The sequence below is a fragment of the Felis catus genome, chromosome A3 (genome assembly GCF_018350175.1).
Source record: "Felis catus isolate Fca126 chromosome A3, F.catus_Fca126_mat1.0, whole genome shotgun sequence".
Classification (NCBI taxonomy): domain Eukaryota; kingdom Metazoa; phylum Chordata; class Mammalia; order Carnivora; family Felidae; genus Felis; species Felis catus.
In genome coordinates this window covers 25785996-25804831 of record NC_058370.1, presented here as the reverse complement: position 1 = coordinate 25804831, position 18836 = coordinate 25785996, and the positions used below count along the sequence as shown (strand labels likewise).

The window sequence follows — 18836 nt, the reverse complement described above, 5'->3', positions numbered from 1 at the left end:
TGAGTTGGGCTCCACACTGACAGTGGAACCTGCTTGGGATTCTCTCTCCCTCTCTCTGCCCCTCCCCTGTGCTCGCTCTCTCTCTCTCTCTCTCTCTCTCTCTCTCTCTCTCAATAAATAAATAAATAAATAAATAAATAAATAAACATTAAACAATTTTTAAAAAGAAAGGAATGAGCTATCGGGTCATGAAAAGACACAGAGGAAACTTAAGTTCATATTACTCAGTAAAAGAAGTCTACTAAGTGAAAAGGCTGCATACTGGATGATTTCAACTATATGAAATTCTGGAAAGGGCAAAACTACAGAGACAGTATAAAAAAATCAGTATTGTCAGGGGCTTGGAAGGAGGGAGGGATGAATTGGCAGAGCACAGAGAATTTTTAGGGCAATGCAACTGTTCTGTATACTGTAGAAGCAGATACACATCATTACACATCTGTCCAAACCTACTGAATGTACAACCCCCAGCGCAAGCCCTAATGTAAACTGTGGGCGTTGAGTGATAATGATGTGTCAGTGCAGGCTCATTGTCATAACAACAGCCCACTCTGGTGGGGGATGCTGATCATGGAGGCTGTGCATGCACAGGGACCAGGAGGTATACCAGAAGTCTCCGCACATTCTGCTCAAATCTGCTGTGAATCTAAAAGTACTCAGGAAAAGTCTATTCAAAACAAACAAACAAAAAAAACCCTTCAAGGTGGAGGTTCCAAGCCTGGCATTGTGATTCCCTTAGAACCTGACCCCTGACTGCCTTTCTGCCTCCTCTCCTGGGCTTCCTGGCCCCTGTTCTACAAAGAGGAGGCATGCAGTGATGTTTTGGTGGGTGGCCAGGAGCTCTCAAATGACCCACATGGCCTTCTGGCTCTAACATGTATCCATCGGCAATAAACATACTGGATGAAAGTGAGTCGTGATTAAGACCTTGGCTCTAGGATCTACCTCCTGGGTGTGGATCTTGGCTCTTCCAGGGCTGGAAGCACACCACTCAGCTTCTTGGAGCACAGCCTCTTTGCCAGTAATGTGAGTGTTGGAGCATCAACCCCTCACAGGGTTTGGAGAGGACGAAATGAGTGAGGTATGCAAAGCATGTGGTGCAAGGCCTAGGGAGGCAGAAGAACTTAGACACAGCCCCTAAAAGCTGACACATTAGCAGCAGAAACTGAAATCCTCAAACTTGGAACTGAACAGGGGGACAAATGGTCCCAGCTTTGGAGCCAGAGAGAGATTAAGTTCTACCAGGGAAATCTGTAACACCTTCTTGGTAAGCGTGAGTGAGATTAGAACAAGGCTTCAAAGAATGGCTTCTTAATTCATTCATTCTTTTCACACAGATCTATGGAGTATTTGCTACTTTCTAGGAACACAGGAATAGTTCGAACAAAGGTCCTGAGGTAGGAGGGGCAGGGCATAGCAGGGAAACAATGTGTAGGCAGCACTGGACGTAGGCTGCATTTAGGGATGGTTGGCGAGAGATCAGCATAAGGTCCCCACAGCTTGGACTTTGTGGAACTGTCTGATCTTTGCCAGAATGGTTAAATGACTTAGTGTGGCAGACAAGAAAATACTGTTCAGCTGTCCCTTCAAGGAGACCTGCCACAAAGAGGTTAGCTGGCTGGTTATTCTCCATATCTATGTGTATGTCCAGTTGCACAGAACGAAGACAAGAGAGCAATGAGCCAAAGTGCTAGTAGAGGTTATCTCTAAATAGAGATATTGTTTTCTTTATGCATTTCTATATTTAAAAATGTTCCCTCGTGGGGCACCTGGATGGCTCAGTCAGTTAAGCATCTGACTTCGACTCAGGTCATGATCTCGCAGTTCATGAGTCCAAGCCCCAAATTGGGCTCTGTGCTGACTGACAGTTCAGAGCCTGGAGCCTGCTTCAGATTCTGTGGCTCCTCTCTTTCTGTCCCTACCCCCCCACACAAACATTAAAAAATAATAAATAAATAAATAAATAAATAAATAAATAAACAAACAAACAAACAAACAAATATTTCCTTGTAAACAGGGATCATGTGAATAATCTGAAATATATGTTTTAATATATTTTTGAAATTAAAGCTTGAGTGGGGTCCCAGTTTTTGGAGCAAATGATGAAGCATATCTGTCCTTCAGGCCTTGAGGAACAAGCCTTCTCAGTGTAACAGAGAACTGTTCTTCCTACCCAATAAGAAGGCCTCGGCTCTGCTCTAAAAGGAGGAATTTGAGATGTGGTGTCAAAGTTACAAGCTTGGGCATAAGGCAGAACTAGATTCACAACCTGATTCTACTATAGACTAGCTCTGTGATCTTGGGCAAAATTTTCCTCTCTTGAGTCTTGGTTTCCTTTTCTGTAAACTGGGGCTAATAATAGTTTTTACATGGTAAGGTTGCTATGAGGATTCCACAAGCATTTGTGAAAATTGCCTATCAGTGCTGGAATTATAATAGATGGGGGAACTGAGGCCAAGAAAGGGCATGAGGCCTGACCAGTTATCAAAGAGCAAGGCATAGGTAGAGCCAGGGTAAAACTCAAGCCTCCCTGAACTGAAGCCAGGATACATCCCCCCTTGACTCCACTCAGAGTAGACTGAGTGGCTTCCTCCTTCACAGTCCTTTAGGTCCACCTCACTCATGGCACAAATGAGGAAACCAGCGGATAGGGCCATGAGTGAGAGTCATGAATGCAGCCTCCAGACTCTCTCAGGGCTCCCAACATTCTCTACACCTCTGCATTTGCTGACATTCGTGATGTGCAGTTTGAAATATGTTTTTGACACTTCCATCAAATGTCTTAAGTGAGTCCCTATCTCCTTAATCCTCTAGGACTTCTATGCAGGAATGTTTGCTTTGGAGGTATTGGATGGACGTGGTGAGATTGAAGACTTCTCATCAGTTTCCTAGTGCCACGTCTTCCCAGCAATGGGGCCATTCGCCATTTATAAAGTCTGCCCTACTGCAGAGCCATCAGGATTCAACTGACGGAGACCCAGGGCATCAGAGTGGTCCTGAAACTGACTCTACTTACCTGGGATCCCCACAGGTACTGCCCCAAGATGCTGAAAGTCTCAGATCTCCTTCTCATCCTCTATAGGCTGCTTGCCCTGTTGTCTGCTCAATATTTGAATAATTGAATGATGTGTGAGTCTGTTATATTGTATATTTTAATTTCTTGGATTTCAGTCCATTTGTCCTTTTGTGCATGTGTGTATGCCTTGTAATTTTTCATTAGATGCTGGACATCATGATACAAATTATAGAGGTTCTAAACGATGTCATCTTTTTCCAAAGCCAACTGAAAGAAGATAGTCAAGAGATAGAATATAAGTGGATTGCTTTGATTCTGCTGAAGCTCAGATTTATGTTTTATGAGGGTGGAAATGTTTTGATTTTGCTCTTACTCTCCAGGGGAGCCTTTATTTCTAGGGCATGTCCCTTTCTTCTGCAGAATTGTCTTCTGAGTCTTAACTAAAAGACCAAGGTGTCCATTAAGGGCACTCCATCTTAATAAGGCTTGAATTCAAACCAGTGTCTCCCCAGCACCACATGGGGATGTGCTGAAATTTGCTCAGCTTCTTAACTTTCAGCTGCTATTTTCTGCTGATGTCTCAAAGTCTAATGATTTTCACACCAAATATAATGTGCATTTATACACATTTATGCATTTCTATATTTAAAAATGTTCCCTTTCCTCCCACACCACCAAGAAATTTCTCTGACACTAGCTGAGTGTCCTACAGTTCACCTCAATTCTGACACACTCTACCCAGAGATGGCATTAGAGTCCGCAGCTTAAGAGCTCAGTCCCATGAGACTGCCCTCACTTCATATGCCACGTGCAAGTCCATGTTGGTTACCTGTGTTTCTGATTAACTGACTATAAGTCAAAGGTTCGCATAACCCCTTCCTTGGGTTTGATTACTTTGCTAGAGTGGCTCACAGAACTCAGAGGAACATTTTACCTCCTAGATTACTGGTTTGCTATAAAAGAATACAACTCAGGAATAGCTAGGCAAAAGAGATTCGTAGGGCAAGGTGTGAGGAAAGAATCATGGAGCTTCCATGCTCTCTCTGGCTGCATCACTCTCCTTGAATCTCCACATGTCCACCAACTTGGAAGCTCTCTGGACCCCATCCTTTTGGGTTTTTATGGAGGTTTCATTACACAAGCATGACTGATTAAATCACTGGTCACTAATGACTCAACTCAATCTTCAGCCCCTTTCCTCTCCCCAGAAGACTGAAAGGTCCAACCCTCTAATCACCTGGCTGGTTCCTCTGGCAACCAGCCCACATCCTTAGGTGCTTTCCAAAAGTCACCTCATTAACATAACAAAAGACATCTTTATTGCTCTCATTACTTAGGAAATTCCAAAGGTTTTGGGAGCTCTGTGCCAGAAACTGGACAAAAACCAAATATTTGTTTCTTATTATAAATCATAATATCACAAGTGTCACACTGCACAGGTGAGCTTAAGTCCAGTGAGTTGAGGGAAATCTGTGCACCAATTTCAGGTTTCTTTCCCTGTGGTACCTCCCTCTGTGGGATTTTGTACCTCAAGTACCAACTTGAAAGCTCCTAGTCCAATTTCTGCCTCCTCAGCCCAGTAAGACTGGTCCTTTTGTTTGAACTCTACTCCCCCATATGGCAAATTGGGAAATGACCTTAAGCAGAATTTGGGGTGAATGTGGAGCTCACCTTGAATGACACCCTTTTCTAAAGAATCACAGGCTCTCATATTGTACCTGCGTAATTTCTCATCAATACCCTCGAAGCACTGTTTTATATATTTCTATCTTATATAGTTTCAATTTACTGGGAAGTTTAGTCTAGTAACTCTGTCATGACCAAAACCAGAACTCTGCAGCTAGAATTTGACCTTATATCTCACTGGAACATTGTAACCACCCATTTAGGGCTCAGGGTGAGAAGGTTCAACACAGGAAATGCTGCAACCTTCCAAAAACAACTTCAAGATTGGTTATTTCAAGAAAATGTTTTATGGGATATAATATGGCAAGTGAGCCAAAAAAAAAAAAAAATCCAAGTATGTTCATCCCAGGGCTGTTGGGATTTGAATACAAAAATGGCCAAAAGGAGGAGACTGATTAAATAAACATTGGTCAATCCATACATTAGAATATTCTGCAGATAAGGAGGTAGAGAGACAGTCATGATGTGACATTATTTGATCAAGTGATTCTATAGAAGCATGGCAGGACAATCTTGGTTTTTCATAATGTTACATGAATGTATGTGCGTGTATGTACACGCAAGTGTGTAAAGAAAAACTTTTGAAAGTAGAAACAGAATTTAGTCTCTGAGAATTTATTTTTATTTACTTTTTTCTTTCTTTGTATATATCTTTTTCTAATTTTTCTACTGGTCTGAAAACAGATCATCAAAATTAAAATTAAACCAAATGGGCTACTTTACATGGGATTGGTAACCAGAACTGGCCTCAGACTCTTTCCTGAATCTGTCAGGTGTCTAAAGGGAGGATTGGGCCCTACCAGCATCTGCCTGTTAGTCTCAGGTCCCAAAAGGGGCCATTTGCACTGTCATTTGGTTGAAGCCCCAAAAAGTCCCATCAACATTTGCATGAATGTTTTTGACCCATAAGGGGGTGTGAGGTAAGTGTCAACATCCTGAAGACCTATCCCAGCCCATGCCATATAAGCAGAAAGTTCCAACCCAGAAGCAAGCCCTCCACATACTCTAGACCATGTCCATGCCATCGAACGTATTGTTTCCTGCCAACTCAGGAAGAGTTGAATCCCAAATGAGAATCATTATCATCATAAAACTCATCAGCATAATGGTGACCATTTATGGAGCACTTCCAATATGCAGAGTGCTGTGCTCAGTACTTACGACAAGGCTGAGAGGAAGGTATGGGTGTGTATCATCCACATTTTCCAGATGAGGAAATTGAGCCTCCAAAACTCTGCATTGCCCAGATTGTCCAGCAAGTAGTAGGTGGCAGAGCTGGGATTCCATCCCAGGCCTGTCTGTCTCTGAAGCCAGTGCACATCACCACCAATGACTCCTGAAAAAATGAGGATAATATGTCCTCCATACAATGTCATGTGGTGAAGCAACTTGCCCTAAATCCCACAGTCCCACACCTGGTAAGGAGTGGAAGGCTTCAGAGACTGTTCTTGCAACTATAACATTGTGCAGTCTCTCACAGCAGCATTGGGCAGCTCTACTGGGGAAGACTGTGTCCCTGCAGGAAAAGCTGCATGTCCAGCTCCATTGGCCTTGGGGAGCTGACTTCATCTCTTGTACCTTTCATTTCTTGCTCTATACTATGTGGAAAAGCATGTCTCCTCTCTGAAATTCACTGGCCCCATCTGTAAAGTAGGACCACGTGAGTTCTGTAGCCACCATAGACCCAAGCTCTGGGGAGACCCCCTCAGAGAATGACCCCATAGCTGACCCTCTCTGCCTGCTTCCCTACAGGTACCTGACCCAAGATGCTAAAGGTCTCCAGCCTCTTCATTCTCCTCTGTGGGCTGCTTGCTTCATCCTCTACTCAAGAGGTCCTCTCCAGAGTTTCTTCCCACATCACTGATGGTGAGATTGTCTTGCCTTGGGTCATACCTGGACTGATCAAACCCATAGGCCTCTCCTAAAATTCTAGACCGTCAGCCAATGTGGGTTAAGTTCTAATTAGCATAGTGTCTGGGACACAGTTAACATAATGAATCATTAGCTGCTCTGATCATCACATTACTATATTTAATCCTGTGTTCCCAAGATTCCCTCTTTCCTGTCTCCTTGCCCTGATTTATCTATTAAAACCCACCATCAAAAGACCCAGCCCTACCTGGACTGGCTCCTGTTCACCTTTCCTACCACCCTCCCCACCACCAATCACTGGCTCCCCTTCTGCCACAGTAGCCTCCTCAACACATAAAGCACATCCCAGGACCTTAGCACTTGCTGGTCCCTCTGCCTGGAACACTCTTCTGGCATCAAGTCTCCCTTCCCTTCTTTCAAGTCTCTGCTAAAAATGTTGCATTTGCAGAAGACATTTCTTGACCTCCTTGCATGAATTACCACCCTCACTCAATATTCTCAATTCCTCACTCTGCCTTTTATTTTTCCCTCATGACAGAAATAGCTTCAGTAGAATGCACAGTATGGCTGCAGTGGTTAAAATACTGAAAAATTTTTTCTAAGCTCCTTGGAAAGTAGCCCCTGCTCAGAGATTCCCTAGGTGGCCCCCTCTCATCACCCCAACCATCCTATCTTAATCCCAGGACTCCACGCTTCTCACCAACCAAAATCTAATGAGTCAACACCTGGCACAGCCCGGGAGCCACAGAACCAGGCTACAGAACTATGGTTGACATCCTCTCTGGTTGGTTGGTGCCTATGCCCAACTGGTTGTTGAATATTTTGAAACCAGCCCCCTCATGGCACTTATCTGCACTTGACTCACACATGTCCCTTTATTCACTACTTTATCATCTCTTTCCCCTCATCCCCACCAGAATGCTGGCTCCACAAGGGCAAAGAATGCTGCCTATTCTCACTGGTACAGCCTGGAATGGCCCTGGCACATAGTAGGACTCTAAAAATATTTGCTGAATGATTGTGTTGGGAACTTGGCCCGGCACCAAGCAGACCAGGGAAACTAGGTGAATGAAGAATAAGCACCACATGTGGGACATTCTCAGAGGTCAAGGTTGCATCCGAGAATCTTTGGCATCTAAATGTCTAATGGGAGGTCGGGGGGGGGGGGGGGATATGTTTTTCAGCATTGACACAAGGACTCCTTGGTATGAACTTTCTTCCCACCCTGCAGACAATTGACTTCCAGGGGCCATTGAAGGATATCTTCAGCCTTGTCCTAGGCCACCAGCTCACCAATGGGGAAGCCAATTTTATGTGAGTGGTCTTTGATCACAAACCCCCATGTCCAGACTGTCCTGATTTGTTGGTTTATTAGCAGCCTTCTGGCATTTTCTTGACTCTACAGAGCCCCTTCCATCAACTAACAGCCTTTCCAACTCTAATGGACTAAGACCCCCTGGTTGGGAGAAATTCCTACTGGGAGCAGAGGCAGAAGCTAGGGAGGTGCTAAAGACAGGGGTCCAATCTCTTTGTCTGGGAAGAGAATGGCTGCTCACCAGCTGTGAGAGCACCACCAGTGTCTTCCCCTATCTGAGTCTCAACTTCTTCCCCTATTAAATGGGGAACTATAGCATCCAACCCTACAGGACTGTTGTGAATATTAAATGAAACAACACATGAACCATGCTTACACAGCTTCCTGTCCTCAGCAAGCCCCCAGTCAGCAGAACCAATAACAACCACCTCTACAAATAACAATATGGCAATCATAGTAATCAGTGCTGACAACCAGAGTGTAGAAGATGCAGGTCCCTTGTCTTAGCACGTTCAAAACTACTGATGATTCCCAGCCTCCCAGCCTGCTTCTCCTCCAGCCCAGCCCATTTTAGCTAGTGAAGCTCCATCCATCCTGCTGCTCTGGCCAAAACTCCTGACATCGTCCAACACCCCTCTCTTCACTCACACCCCCATGCAGCCTGTCTGCAAACTCTGTCAGCTCTACCTTCAAAACACACCCAGGGGTCTGACCATTTTCTCCACCTCATCTGGTGTGAACCACCAGCATCTTCCCCTGACTTGTGGTCCCAGATTCCACTGCTTCCACTTCAAGCACCCTCCCCCATTCCTTCCACCAGTATCCAGAAGCATCTTTCTGAGAAGTAGGCCAGACACGGTAACTCCCTTGCTCAAACCCTCCAATGTCTTCTAGTTACTCTTAGAACCAAACCCAAAAGTCTTACCGTTGGCCCACAAGGCCCCCTGTGACCTGGTCTTGACTGCCCTCTCCCTTTCCCCCTGCCCACCTGCCACCTGCCATGCTGAGCCTGTTGCTGATCCAGCCTCAGGGCCTATGCACTCTGTCTTCTCCCTGGTCCTTTCTTCCTCTGGCCATCTTTATGATCTACCTGTACCCTCACTCATTCATGACTCTGCCCTAGTGTCACCTCCTGTAAGAAGCCTTCCCTGACACTCTGTCTAAAATGTCACTATTCCCAGTGTTACCCTCTTCACCTGATCCCACCAGGCTTTTTCTTCACAGCACCCATCACCCGACACGTTCTGTATGCATTCACTTACTAGGTTTATTGTTTTACACACACACACACTCTGCCCAAGCATGAGCTGTCTATAGCTTTCAGTCTTCTACTTTATTCATATTCCAGCCTGCTTGGTGCTGGCCAAAGGGCTAGACACGATGACCATTCTGTGATGCATTAAGGCAAGAGGTTTTTTTTGTTCAGGGCTATATTCTCAGTGCTTATCTCACATGGCAGCTGTACAATAAATAACATGATTAATGAGTCAGTAACTATCTTTGCATACATTCAGCCTCTGCTCTGTAGGGGACCTGCCTTTACACAAAGTGGGGCCCCCAGTGGCTAGAGCCACAACCTTCCCTGCTTTTCTCACACAGGGTACAGATGAAAGACCTTCGACTTTTTCAGGTCTTCATTGAGACCTCCCCTGACTTCAAGGGGATTGATTTACGGATGCCATTGGCGTTTTCCATACAAATAAAGTAAGTAACAGCTGCAAGTCACTGGTTCAATTCTGTACTTTTGCACAGATGTGTGGGGGTTTGGGAAGCAGTCATAACTAAGGGGTGTCCAGTATAACCTTAGCAAGGCTCGTTGTGTGGTTGGGGTAAAACACCCTCCCTCTCCAGGCCTGGGTCACTCTATGGGTAGAATTTGGAGGCTGCAGAATAACTGAATGCTTCCAAGCTGGGGTCCCTCTAGGGAAAGCAGGAAAGGTTGAGCAGATTCCTTTCCCTGCTTTATCCAGAGAACCCCACCTTCATTTATTTGGACTTCATGAGCCCACTCAGCCCTGACTGAATACAACTTAAGACGAGAACACAGAATGTGCTCTAGATGGCAATGCCCCTTGGCACCATTGCCTAGAGATTGTCCACAGATGTGTTTTGTTGGTCTGCACTGGTGTCTTCAGAGAGACCAGACATTCCTCAGGTCACCACAGCTGTCGCCTCTCCCTGTGAAACCAGCCCCTGCTCTATCTGATTCATTTCCATATCAAGCCTGGTCCTGGAGGCAGTGGAGTTGGTGACCTCTAGAAGAGTACTTTCCAAATTCAGTCTCTCAGTTTTGATAAGATGCCATACTTACAATCAACCCTTTCCTTTCTAACTGTCCCCCAAGCCAGAGATAGTGGGTATTAGGTATACACCCCGAATGCAGACCTACCTGGCTTATCCACTGGCTGGATGGCCGACTTGGAGAAAGCCATTCCCATTCTCCAGTCCTGAATTATCTCTTTTGAAAGATGAGGAAATGATCTCAACAGGGTGATTTTGAGAGTCCTGTGCAAACCAGGGGAACCTTCATTTTAGAAACAAATGGGAGTAAAATAAGCTCTGAGGTTCTCTCCCACCAGCCTTAATACTTCCCTCCCACAGGTTTCCGGCTCTTAATCCCTACATATTCCATGTACGGACAGATATGAAAGTCCAACTTTACTTGGAGAAGGATGTAGACAACAGATACCAACTCACCTTTGGGCATTGCAGGATTGTTCCTGAGACTGTATGGATCCAATCCGGAAATTTGTGAGTTCTCCATTTTTCTCTCTCTGCATCCAACTGGTTGTGATGAAGTCCCAAGGAGTCTTCACCTGAAACACGTCAACACCAAAGCATACCTTCCAAATGAGTCTTTTGTGCATATGGGGATGTATGTCCTACAAATAGAACTTCATAGAATTTAAAAATTTTTTTATTATGAAAATAATATTTTCACTGACATGAAAAGAGGTTCACTGAATAATAGCACCAAGGACAAACAAAGCAGGCTCACTTGATTATTGGTTGACATTTAGGTTATTTCTGAATTTTTTGCTATTATAAATAACCCTGAACCTTTCAGTGCAGGAAATTATAGATTCGTGAAATGATTGAAAAAGTATAAACAGTTTTATGACTTTCAAATTTGAAGGTATATAATAGTTTTAAGGCATTCCACATCACTTACCAAATACCTCGCCAATAGAACTGAAGTGAGGTGTTTCTGGCTGGCATTGGTCACTTTCACCCTATAGCCAATCTGGACCAATTACTCTCATGTTTACAACTTTTCTCTTCAGTAGGAAATTTCAGCAGAAAATCCCATGGGTGCCATTCTCTTGACTATCAGTAGAGCAAGGATGTCATCATTTGTGTATTAGTCTGTGACCTCTCCTCTTCAGAGTAACAGTTTTCAGAGGTTTGCCCTTTTACTAAGTTACCTTCTACATTTGTAATCTCTTTTTTACAATATTCTTTGTAAGATTTTTTAAAATTTAGGCTCACATCTATGATTAACTGCAGTCAAACGCTCTACCACTGAGCTATACCCCCCATGATTAACTGAATCCAATAGTCATCACCAACCTATTGTACACCGTGTCTTTTTCATTCATGAATTTTATTTTGATTCATTTCACAGTTGCTCATTGTTTTAAGAAAGATCTGAGTGTGGAATCTTTTCTGAGCCCTTACAGGTCTGGTAATGTCCTCCTGTTCTGTTCCAGATACAGTGTCCTTGACTCACAGCCATTCTGCCCAACTCTGTCAGTGTGGCTCCATGTCTTTTGATATGTTGAAGAAAACCAGTTTTTCCTTTGAGGGAAATCTGAGTCTTCAGGCTGGAAGTGATAGATCAGCTGATTTTTATGTAAGCTTTTTATAGAATAAAGACACAAACACTTTGCCCGAGAATGAGATTTACCCTCACTTGTAAGGATTACAAACTGAGCCAGGAACATGAAGACACATTTACACTGCTGTTTCCTGATTTTTTCTCATCTCCCCCAACTGAAGAATGATATTACACTATTCCTTCCATTAAAGCATAACTATCAGGCTAAGGAGATAAGTTCTATTGGAACATAGATAATCAGAAGAATGGAAAAGCATGCCAGAAAGAGAGGGATCAGGATCTAAAAGGGTGGTAGAAGCTGAAAGCATTCCAGAAGAGAAGAATGAAATAGGCAAGGAGAGGGAGGTGATGGGGAACAATGATGAGGGCAAGGTGATTTAAATTGAAAGATTAATTTCAGGGACACCTGGGTGGCTGAGTTGGTTGAGTGCCCAACTCTTGATTTCGGCTCAGGTCATGATACCAGGATCGTGGGACTGAGCCCCATGTCAGGCTTCATGCTGAGCATGGAGCCTGCTTAAGATTCTCTCTTGCTCTCTCTCACTCTCCCTCTGCCCCTCTCCCCTATTCGTGCTCTCTCTTTCTCTAAAATAAATAATAAATAAATTAGAAAATAAACAAATTAAAAGATTAATTTTAAGGAGTCCTAAGAGGTAGGTTGGAGCAGAAGGGCAAGCCTAGGTATGGAGCGCCATGGAAACAAGGAGTTTAAATAATGTGGGGTCAACTAAATACATAAGTGATGTAAAGAAAGGAGGGTTTGGTGGGGTGTCTAGGTGGCTCAGTTAAGTGTCTGACTCTTGACTTTGGCTCAGGTCATGATCTCATGGTTCGTGAGTTCAAACCTCGCATCAGGTTCTGCCTGACAGCACGAAGCCTGCTTGGGATTCTCTCTCTCCCTCTCTGTCCCTCCCCAAGTGGCTCACTCCCTCGCTCTAAATAAATAAATAAATAAATAAATAAATAAATAAATAAATAAATACTTTCTAAAAAAAAAAAAAGAAAGGAAGGTTTTGGAGAATTTAATCTGTTCTACTTTCATTCTTCATTTAGCATCACCCCAATGAAAAACTTTATTGTGGAAAACATAGAGAGAGCCCTGGGAAACGTGATAATCCATAATTTTGGAGCAAAAGTAAGTATACAAACCCAGATTCCTTAAGTTCTTGACTCTGAGACTCAGAGCTTGGCGGATTGTGTCTTGTTAATAAACTGGAAGGAAATCTTCCAGGAAGGAGAGTTAGGGAGAGAGGAAGTGGCATTTATGAAGCTCCCATTCTGCAGCCAGCACTGGTGAAGTGCTTTACGGATATCAGTTAATTCTTCAAGTCAAAATCAGCATCTGTGCGACTGGAGATAAGTTGATAAGCCTCTTCAAGACTCAGTTTCCTTATCTGTAAAATAAGTATAAGTAATCATAAAAATTAACAGCTAATATTCGTTAAGCACACAGGCACTGTGCTAAGGATCTTACATGAATTTTCTTACCCTACAGTCTCATACTCTAAATAACAATATTCTTTCCATTTGCCAGATTTAAGAAAAAGTTCCAGAGATGGCCAATGACTTATCTAAGCCACATAGCTGCCAAATAGCTCAGCTGACATGTGACCCCAAGGCAGTCTGTCGCCCAAACTCCCCTACCTGGTCGTTCTCTAGACTAGGTTGGCTTAGAAGGAGAGTTTGCCTTGATTGCCCCCTGAATATTCAGACACCATTGGTAGAGTCCTCCTTCTGACTCTTGCATATTTCCTTGTCTTTCAGATGTGTCCCTTCATTAATTCATGGCTTTATAACCTGAATCCGCAAGTGACTAACCAACTGATTAGTAAGTGCTGGTGGTGAGAAGACATAGGAACACCCAAGGAGAAAGCTCAGACCCCTCCTTCACTCTTTTAATCTCCTCTCCCCTAACACCTCCCCCAGACAAAACATCCCATCCCTGATGAAGCAGAATGGTCCCTACTAATAACAATCCTCATTAACTCAGCTGTCATTTACTGAGGAAGTCCTGTGCGCTATTCCCAAGGTTAAGCACTTTGCCTTCACTAGCCATTGAAACTCCACCGCTAGCCAAGAACATGGTGGTTTCAATTCTATTCTGGTCCCAAAAGCCTAGAGAAAATGAGATATAAATGGAAGCTACTCTGGGGGAGAAAAGCTGCCTGATTCCTCTTAACTTTCCTCCTAGATTAGATGATGCTACATTATGAGCAGAAAATTGACCTGGTTTCAACCCAAAGACTGCTTCCTTCCAATAGTCTCTATCTCCAGGCACCCAAAGTTTCCATGTCTGCCAGAAGCTAAAGCAGATAGCTGAAGCCCCCAGCAGGAATCTGAAAACCAACAGAATTTCTGGGTTGAAAGGACTCCCCCTTCATTCACTGAAGATTCACTAGTCCTTACCAAGTGCTAGATGCTGGAGTTTCTAAAGTTCCTTTAAATGTCTCTCCTGACAAGCGGTTTTCTGTCCTCTCCTCACATACCTCTATTGACAGGGAGCTCACTATTTATGAAGTAGGAAATTTGAGGCAGTTAATCTGGATGACTATTAAAGCTCCCAAAGTTTGGTTCCCAGATTCACCCAAAGTAAATGTGAGTGGGGCAGCTCAACCAATACTGATATTGGGCTAGCATTCTGGAGAGGTGACCAGACAAATGGGGACCCAGCTGCTATAATGCCAACTTCCCCCACCATCTCATTTCAATGTACAGATCTTCAGTTATTAGTTTGGAAGGGAGTAGCTGTTCCCAATTTACGGATGAGGAAACCAAGGTCCAGAACTGTCACTGAGGTGATCAGAGATACCAGCAACTAAGCATAGCCTCCAGGCCCAGCCTTGTGACTCCAAGCATTTGATTCATTCCCTGACCCTGCTCTGCCCCCATTTGGAGCAGGAGAAAGCTCCTTTGGCCTCTCTGGTCCTCCTTTACTCCCACTGTCTAAGGTATTTGTTTGCCTTCTAGGTCTGCTGCTGCAGCATGGCACATACCAAGCCACAGTCGAAATACCCGCAAAGTAAAGGAGCCATGTTTGCACCAATCTGGTGAGAGATCAGGGCATATGTCCATTCCTTAGTGATGACACTTGGCCTTTAGGGCCATTATAAATATGTCATTTGTTCATTCATAAAATTTCAATTAAGCATCTACTATGCGCTAACTGCTAGGAATATGGCCGTGAATAACACAAAGACTCTGCTTTCCTGAAGTTTGTATCCTAGTTGGGTGTGCTGACAATGAACTAAGAAATAAATGTATAGTCAGCTAAATTCCAGAGGGTGGTGGGTACTATGCAGAAAACAAAGTGGGGTGTGAGAGAGAGTGATGGGTGGGGGCAGAGAGGGAGGCATCACATTAAGAGAATATAGTCAGACAGAGGGCTCTTTGAGATCTTTCAGCTGAGCCCTGAATGATAAGGCAGAAGTTGTGCCAAGACCCAGTTGTGCCAAGATCACAGACAGGAAGATAAGCATGTGCAAAAGCCCTGAGACAGGAATGAGTCTTCCTTTTGGAAGCAAGAAAGGGGAGCAATGTGGCTGAGATGTGGAAGGAGCTCAGTTATAGGAGATACCCTTCAAGGTTTCTGTAAAAGAAGATGTTATTATTCATGCATCATGTGTTTATTTACAACTATTCTGTGCTGAATACACTCTGCTCAAGTATCACCCTCTTAGATCTCTCAAAAAAAAAAGCATATCTGCCACTCTCTTCCTTGCTTATTTTTCTTCATAAAATTCATTATTATCTGACTTTTTACTATATTATGTGTTTCTTTTCTGTCTCCCCTACCAGAATATATATTTCATGAAAGCAAGGACTTTTTCTTTTTTTTAATTCTTATTTATTTTTGAGGGAGAGAGAGAGACAGAGCATGAGTGGGGGAAGGACAGAGAGAGAGGGAGACACAGAATCTGAAGCAGACTCTAGGCTCTGAGCTGTCAGCACAAAGCCCAACGTGGGGCTTGAACTCACAAGCTATGAGATCATGATCCGAGCTGAAGTCAGATGCTTAACTGACTGAGTCACCCAGGCACCCCAGCAAGGACTTTTTCTATTCCTTGTTTTATCCCAAGTGCCAGGATTACAAAAAATGAATTAGACATGTCCCTGACTTCAAGAGTCCCAAGTCTAGTAAAGGATAAGACAAATAAATAGGCAATTTCATATGCAGTAAGGTGTTCTGGTTGGAGTTCTCTGGAAGTAAGGAGGCAAGATCCAGTAGCACTGCCTGAAGACTTCCAAGAAGACTTCACAGAGAACACAGCATTTAAACTCGATGTTGAAGAATGGTTGAGAGTTTTTTATGGGAAAATGCATTAAAAGAAGAGGATACATGATGTGCAAATATACAGGAGTAGGAAAGAACCTGATGCTCTAAACAATGGGAAGAAGCTTTAGGTGATTGGTCATAGGAGTCATGGAGGATGGAGGCATCCTCCTCTGAGGGCCAAGGAGAAGTGTATAGTGAACTATACATATGCTTTCTAAAAATAAAGGTTCACATGATGGAGTGAGCCACCGAGAAGAAGGTGAAATCCATGAAAGGGGGCATAAAAAACTGAATGGCCAATGCCATAATGGAACCTATGTCTTTGGGCTGATAGCTTAGTTATGTAAGATTCTAAAGTAATCTTGTCCAAATAGAAATATAACACAAAACACACACGTAGCTTAGAGTTTTCTAGAGATGAAATTTTTACAGGAAAAGGAAACAGATTATTATTAATGAAATGTTTTACATTCCTTTTTTTGTGCTAATTCTTTGATATCTGGTGTGCATTTCATAATTATAACACATTTCAATTTGGACTAGCTGCAGCTGAAGTACTCAACATCCATGTATGGCTAGTGGCTGCCATATTGGACAGTGCAGTTCTAACTAACTTGCTGCCAGCTGCAAAACTTTGAAAAGCCTAGAGCATTTCATTTGTACCCACAAAAACATCTAGGCTGCCATCTAACACAGCAGCTCCAACTGTGCCCCCATGTTATAGTCAGTCGACAGACATATTTGGTTCAACCTAGAAAGTATTTTGTAAATGTGACTATGTTGTCAATATTAAAAGTAAGAAATATATCTTTTGATCAAGCAGGACATCTGACAATATTTTACATCCTTGTGTCATGAAGTAAGGCAAGGTGAGAAGGAAGATTCATCTTATCTGACGAGAGAGAGTCCAGGGAACACAGCAAATTTTTTTGTCCAGGGATAGGCAGTGGATGGATGTCCAGACTGGAATATGGTTCAGCACCATGGAGAGTGGACAGCAGTACCAGAGGGAAGTGAGATGGGGAGAAGAGGCTCTCAGCTCTGGTTTACAGCCTCCTTAAAAGGGGGTAGAAAAAAGGCGCCTGGGTGGCTCAGTAGAGTAAGCATTCAACTCTTGATTTCAGCTAAGGTCATGATCTGATGGTTAGTGGGTTCAAGCCCCACCCACCTCCCCCATGGGGCTCTGCGCTGACAGCGAGGACCCTGCTTGAGATCCTCTCCCTCTGCCCTTCCCCTTCTCTCAAAAAAAGGAGGGTATGCAATTGACTAATATCTTGATTATCTCACACAGAATCAGGTACTGCTTGCTGATCTCTTTGGAATATCCTCCACACTTCAGACCATCACCTGTATGGCGATGATCCTAGATGTTCATGTTGATTATTCAGCTGCTACCTGAAATTTCATTATCCACCCTGGACTCAAGGATCTCTACTTCTCTGGGTATGGAGGCTATCTCCCTGTAACTTCTCACCAGAATCCATGTGCTGATTCCCTGTAATATCTTCACAATAAAAAAATTTTTTGCAGCTCTGAGCTGTAGGCCGTCCTGCCTCCATAGTGCAATGTGGACAGGGGCACAGATAGTCAGAGATGGTGGTGGGTCTGATTGTGATGATAAAAATTTGCACAGTGGAGGAGGATGCCTAGGTTACTTTAATCTTTATATCAGAAATACTTCAACACTCTGGTCTGGAGATTCCCAAAAACTAAGGAATAAGTCTTCCTGTCTTGTCTGAGATGTTTTCTGGAAGATTCTGTGACCTTAGGTAGCTCCCCTCTTTGGGCCACAATCTCCCCACTGTGAAGCGAGAATTTTGGTCTTATCCAGTAAGTCCTTCAGGCAACCTACAAAGTTGTGGCTTATGGAAGAAAACATATCTTGGCCTGGTAACTCCATTTTTCTTCCCTATATCACCAAACTTCTCAAGAGACATATTGCTATTCATTCTTTCAAACTTCTCACCTTTATCTAGTGCTCAATTTTGGATAATCTGGCTTATTTCCCCAACTCAAAATAACTTACTTTAGGTCATTTATAACTTCCTTCATGGACAACACCAGTGAACCCTTATTCAGTGTTCATGTTCCTCAAGTCATTACAAATTAATTTTGGAAGATCACTCCAATCTACTCCCCACCTGCTTCTGCTCCTTTTTTTTTTTTTCCTTATAACTACCTTGATTCATGCCTGGCACTCTTCTGTGCGTACATACATTACATCATTTGCTCTTAAATAAATTGTGTTTTTATTAAGCTTTTAGCTCTTGGTTACAAATCTATCTTTCTGTACTCTGATTTGCAATGCTGGGTCTGGGACTCTGAAAACCACCTATCTTTCTTACCGGCTTGCTCCTTATTAGTATCCTTTACTAGAGGGAGATTGCAAGGCTGAAAGAGGAGAAAAGAAATCTCCTCTCTTCTGTTTGCTTCCTGTTCCTCTAACCATCACCCAGCAATGGTTTTTCACCCAATCAGGGAAAGGTGGATTCAGTGTACAAGTTGTTTGTTTGTTTGTTTAATGCTTCCAAACCAGCTTTATTATGTTCCTCATAATATTGCACCAGCCAACAAGAGTCCCTTCTTCAGAAGTCTGTTTCCCAGTTCCATGGGGTTTCTCCTCCAAGATCTTTAAAACTCATCCCAACCACCCTTTGTTGTCACTAGACCCATAACTAGGTTCAAACCTCAGCATGCTCCAGGCGAGCAAGAATAGAGGATAAAATAACTTATATACTCAAAATAATGACCTTTTTTGCCGATTTATATCAGCAGACATGAGGAATATGTATAGCAATTGATTCTAAATATGTTAGACCAAGGAAGATAGAATATA

At 43.3% G+C, this 18836-nt stretch overlaps 2 protein-coding genes across 5 annotated transcripts in view; one reads left to right on the top strand and one right to left on the bottom strand.

The window, feature by feature from the left end:
• Window positions 1–2025: 2025 nt before the first annotated feature.
• The window catches only part of CDK5RAP1 (CDK5 regulatory subunit associated protein 1), a 194064-nt gene continuing 177253 nt past the window's right edge, over window positions 2026–18836 (bottom strand). Inside the window, exons 17-22 of one of the 4 annotated variants that reach the window (XR_006595238.1) lie at window positions 12877–13121; window positions 11568–11713; window positions 10587–10705; window positions 10279–10413; window positions 5864–6038; window positions 2026–3283 (exon numbers count right to left, since the gene is read on the bottom strand). The gene's annotated coding sequence lies outside the window, so the exon portion shown is untranslated. The remainder of the gene's footprint in view (window positions 3284–5863; window positions 6039–10278; window positions 10414–10586; window positions 10706–11567; window positions 11714–12876; window positions 13122–18836) is intronic. The other 3 variants (XR_006595240.1, XR_002741000.2, XR_006595239.1) reach the window with 3 other exon arrangements.
• Window positions 6469–17384, top strand: LOC100652387 (lipid binding protein). The gene is given in 8 exon segments (NM_001243083.1): window positions 6469–6568; window positions 7759–7888; window positions 9489–9593; window positions 10491–10640; window positions 12781–12862; window positions 13492–13555; window positions 14695–14774; window positions 17292–17384. Coding segments are annotated over 7 exon segments (687 nt in total). The 3' UTR covers window positions 14751–14774; window positions 17292–17384.